At 42.0% G+C, this 7,855-nt stretch overlaps 1 protein-coding gene across 1 annotated transcript; it reads right to left on the bottom strand.

Moving 5' to 3' along the window:
* Positions 1–3,079: 3,079 nt before the first annotated feature.
* LOC120551393 (hydroxycarboxylic acid receptor 2-like) lies at positions 3,080–7,580 on the bottom strand. Its single transcript, XM_039788815.1, has 2 exons — positions 6,846–7,580; positions 3,080–3,890 (listed from the first exon to the last, which is right to left on the bottom strand). Exons 1-2 carry the CDS (start codon positions 7,239–7,241, stop codon positions 3,195–3,197), a joined length of 1,092 nt encoding a protein of 363 aa, XP_039644749.1. The 5' UTR covers positions 7,242–7,580; the 3' UTR covers positions 3,080–3,194.
* Positions 7,581–7,855: the final 275 nt, after the last annotated feature.

Below are 7,855 nucleotides of genomic sequence, written 5' to 3'. Positions count from 1 at the left end.
AAGGTTCCGCGGGCAGAGTTACACACACACACACACACACACACACACACACACACACACACACACACACACACACACACACACACACACACACACACACACACATACAGACACGCAAACACGCACAAACACAGACACGCACACCCTAACTCTAACCCTAACCCAAAATATGCGAAAAGGTATTTCATAATGTAGGCCTACCACTTTCTAATAATAATGATGATGATTGTAGTAATACCTTAAGAACCAAAGGTGTATTCAGATTTTCTGCAGTAAAAATACTATGTTACAGTAAAAGCCCTTCATTGACAATGTTCTTTCAATAAAAGTACTTAAGAATAATCATGAAAATGTAGTATAATTTACATCTAAAGGGACCAGACAGCAGAAGATACGCTGATGTAGTTCATTCTCTGTCCACTAGATGGTGCAGATTACCCATCACAATGCACAAGGAACTCCTGAGGCCCACGTAGAAGTAAGGAGGTGTAGTACAAAACATGATTATTACACTATCTATGACGCCCCATGTCTGTTGCATTATAAACACACTTATAATCCGTTTAAATCTGCGTATAGCACTTTATAATTATAGTTATAAGCAGCCATACATAATGTTTTATATCACAGACTCATGACACATCATAAAGCATTTTATCATGACAAGAAAATCAGAAGTTCTTCTTTGACAGGGCAGGCTCGAATTACATTGAATGCATATAAGAAACATATAGAAACAGTGTCAAAACAATTGAGGTGTGTTCAGGTGCATTCTGGGCGTGCTGGTCTTACAGGGAGGTGTGTTCAGGTGCATTCTGGGCGTGCTGGTCTTACAGGGAGGTGTGTTCAGGTGCATTCTGGGCGTACTGCTATCTTGAGGCAGCAGGAAGTGATGGCACCATTGACCAACAAAAACCTAGTCTAAAGTCAATAACGCAGCATTTCATTTTTATTTTAACAGAGCATTAGTAAAATGCTCCTAGGCTCGTGCACAGCGCGCGCACACTATGCTTGTTACACACACACACAGGGACACAGCAGCACACACACAGAATATTATAAATAAAAACATTACGGTGTAAATCCTCCATCATAATAGCAATGCTATTTAGCAAGGTCTGGTGGTGGCGAGGACCCTAAACTATACACAACATGGCCGCTCTTACAACATCTGGTCTGAAACATCTGGAAGAATACGAGTTGTGCACGAAGGAATCTCCAGACAGCAGCCAGAATGCAGCAACTTCAGCTACGGCAAAGGAAGGACAGGCACTGCTAAAAACTGGGAGTAGGACTCAGTATTCAGTTTCGGATTTGGCAGAATCTTAACCAGTGGATTCAGTATTCGGCCGAAACCCCAAAAATCTGGATTCGGTGCATCCCTAGTTCCATCACATAGGTTTGAGTTGCATGCATCTAAGAAGAAGGCTGTTGGCTCTGTCACTAGCTAAGTTTCCATCCACTTGTCAATCGAATTATCTGAAGTTCGGTAAAAAACCTCATGTGAATAAAGCTGGTGAAAGTGTGTTTCCATCCAACCTGTTGCGTAATGACGTCACATGCTGCATCGAATAGATTTGAGACATTTTAAGATGTTTCTGTTTCATTTTCGTACTGAATTGCACAACATTCAGGCAAACATATGCGAACAATGTTTTGCCAGACAAAATGGATCGCGCCATCTATCAACAAATGATCAATATTGCACCAGTTGTAATAGTGCTGATGTGCCAGCTGATAGCGACATATCAAGTTGTAATAGTGCTTATGTGCCAGCTGATAGCGACATATCAAGTTGTAATAGTGCTTATGTGCCAGCTGATAGCGACATATCAAGTTGTAATAGTGCTGATGTGCCAGCTGATAGCGACATATCAAGTTGTAATAGTGCTTATGTGCCAGCTGATAGCGACATATCAAGTTGTAATAGTGCTGATGTACCAGCTGATAGCGACATATCAAGTTGTAATAGTGCTGATGTACCAGCTGATAGCGACATATCAAGTTGTAATAGTGCTGATGTACCAGCTGATAGCGACATATCAAGTTGTAATAGTGCTGATGTACCAGCTGATAGTGACATATCAAGTTGTAATAGTGCTGATGTACCAGCTGATAGTGACATATCAAGTTGTAATAGTGCTGATGTACCAGCTGATAGCGCATATCAAGTTGTAATAGTGCTTATGTGCCAGCTGATAGCACATATCAAGTTGTAATAGTGCTTATGTGCCAGCTGATAGCGACATATCAAGTTGTAATAGTGCTTATGTGCCAGCTGATAGTGACATATCAAGTTGTAATAGTGCTGATGTACCAGCTGATAGCGACATATCAGTTGTAATAGTGCTTATGTCCGCTGATAGCGACATATCAAGTTGTAATAGTGCTTATGTGCCAGCTGATAGCGACATATCAAGTTGTAATAGTGCTTATGTGCCAGCTGATAGCGACATATCAAGTTGTAATAGTGCTTATGTGCCAGCTGATAGCGACATATCAAGTTGTAATAGTGCTGATGTACCAGCTGATAGCGACATATTGAGCTATAATAAGAAAACAACACTATCAACACATTGCTGTGATGATGCAGATGCACGTAAATGCCCAAAGACAACGGAGGTGGCCTCTGGTGTGGGAACATAAATTAAATTCAAAAAGTCTCTCGTCTCCCGGTTCGTCCACTTAACATCTGTCTCTGTTGACGCCCGCCATGTGTGCAAACAGAGCAGAAATACTGGGCAGAAATGAACTCAAACTTCTTCTTCTTCGTTTTGTGGCGGGTTGCAACCATAAAATGACCTAAAACTTAATCGCAATTCATTAATTTATTCGGCAAATAACATTTCCATCAGCGTTTATCACATAAGCCGTATATCAATCAAGATAAAACGTATTTCCTTTGAGTCGATATTCATGAAATTCAATCGAATTTTACTGTTTCCATGAGGCATTTTTCATTCTATATCACTTAATTCGGATAAAAACGTGTGGATGGAAACATAGCTGTGTATGTATGTATATGTATATGTGTACATATACTTATATTGTTTAATATTCCATTAAAGAATGTGTGATGTGCACCAACAACACCAAAACAAATTCCTTGTATGTGTTAAAAACCGTACTTGGCAATAAAACCCTTTCTGATTCTGATTCTGATTCTGATTCCATTGTCATGGAGGGAAAGCTCATCACATGGCTTCACTCCCTCTGTCCGTCCTCATGGACTTCAGTTCCTGCTGGGTGGTGGACTGGGTTCCGGACGCGGACTGCGCATTCTCACCGTCGTCGCCTGCGTCCTTTCCGCAGCGCAGGGCGCGCGGCAGCGAGCTGCACAGGGCCTTCCTGAACATGGAGCTGGAGAAGACGTAGACGATAGGGTCCAGGGCCGAGTTCAGGAAGTTCAGCCCCAGGGACACGATGTTGAGCTGGGTGAAGGTGTAGAAGGAGGCGCAGTCCAACGGGCGGTACGAGCGGATGTACCACACCCCGATAGTCGTCACCGTGGTGGGTAGGAAGCACACCATGAACACCACGACGATGGCGACGCACACTCGCATTGCCTTGCGCACCTTGTCGGCTTTCCCCATCTGTCGGCCCTTCAGGAAGCCGGAGATCCGAATGGAGCAGAACAGCAGCATGGCCATCGGGATGATGAACTCCACCACTGTCAGGATGCGGTGCATGCCGACCAGGATGATGATGGCTCGCGACGCCTCTTTGTAAGATGTGAAGAAGAAGCACTGGGTGCTGGTGCCGCTGCCCTTGATGTGGTTGTACGCCAGCATGGGAACCCGAGGACTGATCACCAGCAGCCAGACAAACACCGACACGAACACCGCCTGGCGCTTAGTCATGCGGTTGAACCGGTGGTGAGGGTGGACCACCTGGAAGAAAAGGACAGGGATATGAATATATCTTAGCAAAAAGTTGAAAAATGTTGCGTTTACTTCACACAAGAGCAGCCATTTTCCCCTGTTGCCATGGGAACGTTATGAAGTGATGTAATTACGCGACGTGAACATCATCGGAAAGCAGGGTGTTGGGGAGGAATCACTTTTTGTTCCTCTTATTATGCAAGTTCCCGCAATTTCTTCGCATAAAATTGCATTAATATCCCGCATAGTCCATCACACTTTTTAAGAAAACGTGCCGCATAATCAAAGATTTTTGCCCGCAACAATCACAAAAAAGCTCAGCATTTTTGTGGAAGAACTGATTATGTATTCTGCACTTATAGTTATTCTTTTAGATTCAACTTTATTGTCAGAGTCAGATTGTGCAGAGTACAAGGACAACAAAATGCAGTTTGCGTCCAACCAGAAGTGCAAAAAGAGCAGAAAAGTGCAATGTGATATACAAAGTATAGACAGGTGGTGCATAGACAGGACAAGACATACAGTCCAGTGTAGACAGTAGTATAGAGTTGGTCTACAGAAGGTGGTTTAGAGTAATATAAATTAAATATGAATATGTGCAGTGTATTAACAGTTACCTTATAAGTATTATGTATTACTCTGTACATACTTACTGTGACCTGTGCAATATGCCATTTCATATTCATCTATTTATTCATCTGCATATATATTATCCCCACCTGTAAATACATATTACTGTTATTACTCTACTTTTTATTTTTATTTTTTTGTGTATTTTTCTATCCTATTTATATTTTATGTGTACTTTTGTTATTGTGCTGCATTCAGCTGCTGCTGTGACAATTGAATTCCCTCATTGTGGGATCAATAAAGTCCATCATATCTTATCATTTAGGAGCAACAATATGTCAAAGAGCAGAATACACATTTAACAACTGTCCAGTTAATAAAAAACTAATAATTACTCCTGACTCCTGGCATATATATTTTCTCTCTTTTTGTTAATAGATTTCCTCTGTCACACACATATGTCATATACTGACTGCTCCTCTGAGTCCACAACAGTGGCAAAAAGTAAATAATGAATCACTCAATTCTCATGTAATTCTGTCAATCTACCTGCCATGTTGGCAGGTAGATTGACAGTTTCACCTGCCAATGGGTGAGGGTCGTAGCCTAGAAATCTAGACGCACCCTAGCTGTAATGTAATGTAATTTGCAGCCAGGGTCAGTCTAGCAACTCTCCGTTGACTTGCGAGCTGGAAAAACCAAATTCTGGTCAGGCCAGTCACATTGTGTATAGAGTCGGTGGGCGGGGCTTATGGTTGCTGCTGCTGCTGGTGAACAGAGGTCTTCTGGAAGACTTGGAGCTTTTCTTTGAGAAAAGAACAAAGAACGGCACTGAAGTCATTCTTAAAAAAGGAAGATGTGTTCAGAGTTTAAAGTTGAATCTATCAACTAGCGTTGCTCTGATTGGTTGTAGCGCTATCCTATTACGTGCAGAGGGAATTTGAAAGACAACCGTTTACCCCGCCCCTCGAGATTGAGCCCTGCCAATGGTGAGTTCCCATTGTCAGGCTATGAGGGTGGATCACCTGGAGGAAAAGGACAGTGATGGTGCATCATTTTACATCATGTAGGAGCAAAAAATATGTCAAAGCGCTAGGGATATTGGGGTTCATGGTCCAAGAAACCTGCACGTCATTGTTATCTATGGTATGAAAGCCTGCACACCAGCCACACACTGACCAATCAGGATACATTTTCCAGTTAGGGCTCCATCTAAGTATAATTTCCATTGTCGATTAATATGTTGAACTTTAACTCAAGGGCTAGTTATGATGTTTTATTTGCCATATCCCTCGCCTTGCAAAACTATGTTTCAGAAAATAACAACAAACTTGCAAGCTACACCCTGAAAATGTCGAGTATTTAAGAAAACTTTGGATGTTGCAACAAGGCAGGCCTGCTTGGTTCTTTCAGGAAATGATTGTAAATATTTAGAAAGAATATGTTTAGGACATTTCCTCTCTAACTGGGAGGCAGTTGTGTAGTTTACGTGATACGCAAGTATACGCAATATACCCACTAAGAAAGCTCCGGGATTTCCATATACCCACACAAAAATGTGCAATGATTTCTCATCTTTCATTGACGCACTGAGCACAGTGCATAGTGCGTAGTGTGCTGACGCCTGGGGGAGGACACCCAGACCCCACACTTTGATATGTACAGTATACCCACTACAATACATTAGACTACACCACTGCTGGGATGTATTGGGACTGATTGGTGGGATTGCTGTGGACGAAATACACATGGAGATACACTGGTAAGAGCCAATGAGGTTTAACCATGTATGAGCTCATTTAAATAGCTCACTTTACTGTATTGTGTCAACAGTTAACTTCATTTAATATTGGATGTGGTGTTTTCTTTTGCAGGGTGCAAATGTTCCACCAGAACCAGTTCCTTCCTGAGACTATTTAGCAGAGCAACTGTCGCTGCGTCTGGTGCTTAGTGCCACGCAAGACGATTGTGATTGGTTTAAAGAAATGCAAACAACCCAGACCTTACTCCACAGCGCTGTGGAGAAAGAGCTGGACATGTGAGACTAGAAATCACTCAAAGGTGCAGTAGGTAAGACTTATAAAACTGACCCTATGTTCCAGTAGAACTACATGAAATCCACTCCTCTGGCGCCTGGAGTGAGATTTGTAAAAATCCACCGCTCCCTGTTCAGATACACCAATCAGGGCCGGGTGGGGGTGTCTAACTGCGTGTCAATCACTGCTCATGCACACACATTCATTCTCCCTTGTGGGGGGAGGGACTTAGGAGACCGTTTTGGGCTTTAGCAGATTGTTGATGTTCAAATATTTTGGCTAAGTCCTGGATCTTCACAACCCTACCTACAGCACCTTCAACCAGCACTGCTTTAAAACTACTAGAAAAGGTAGTTACCTTAAAGTAGCGGTAAATTGCCACCACAGTCATGAGTGCGATGCTGGCCGAGCGGTTGGAAAACATCAGGAAGAGGTTGATCCGGCACATGCCGTCTCCAAACACCCAGTGGCGCCTGAGCAAGGCGTCGATCCTCAGCGGCAGACTCACCAGAACCATGAAGTCGGCAATGACCAGGTTGAAGAGGAACAGTGTGTTGGGGTTCCAGGCCTTCAGTTTAAAGCAGAAGATCCACAGGGCCACTACATTTCCCAGAATCCCCAGTATGACATCGATGGTGAGCACCGGGGGCAAAATCACACCTTCCAGTTGGATACCGACTGGTGGGCAACCAAGAATCGGGGTCGTCGAGTTTAACATTGTGGTGGTGAAGTTTTCATTTGGCTCCGTGGGCATTTTGGCACGTTTTAATGTGTATTTATTTATACCGGGAATAGACAAATTGTTGTGCAGACAAATGTACAATAAAACAGTAGAAATATGTTTATATTTAGGTGCTTCTATTAAAAACAGGAGTGGGTTTTGTGGTTGAATAAGTAGGATGAAATTGGCCGTGTGGCCACACACAGGAAAGTTTCCGGATTCAGGAAATTTGCCACTTCCCCTTTTTCACCTTCTTCCCTTTTTTCTGTATAATGAAATCTGTGTTTAGAAAAAAAAACAGAGTACATTTGTGTTGGTACAGGAACCAGTTTTTTTCACTTCTCCAAAATACTAAACACATTGAGACCAAGACCTTTTACCTAATATTATGAAAAAAATGAAATGCTAAAATGCATAACTCCTGATAAAAGTGGTTTGTTATAATGTTAAATGATTTATTTTGTAATTTAAAGTGCGTTTTTTTAACCATCCTGTTATCTTCGTGTCATATTTGACCCATTTTAAAATGTTCAAAATTTCTGATCCTCTGAATAAAAACAGAATAATGGGATCCAATATCAAATTTTTCATTTTTTTTTTTGCCTTGACAACTTAAAAAATTGGATCTTTAAACTGTTTTACCAATT

Source organism: Perca fluviatilis, chromosome 21 (genome assembly GCF_010015445.1).
Source record: "Perca fluviatilis chromosome 21, GENO_Pfluv_1.0, whole genome shotgun sequence".
Classification (NCBI taxonomy): domain Eukaryota; kingdom Metazoa; phylum Chordata; class Actinopteri; order Perciformes; family Percidae; genus Perca; species Perca fluviatilis.
Note: the sequence above shows the minus strand (reverse complement) of the source record. Positions and strands in the feature narration are given on the sequence as shown.

Excerpts from the sequence above, each read along its gene's own strand:
- LOC120551393 (XM_039788815.1), bottom strand. The coding sequence starts at position 7,241 with ATGCCCACGGAGCCAAATGAAAACTTCACCACCACAATGTTAAACTCG. Across the intron at positions 3,891-6,845 it reads CAATTTACCGCTACTTTAAG|GTGGTCCACCCTCACCACCG; the intron begins GTAACTACCTTT and ends CTTTTCTTCCAG.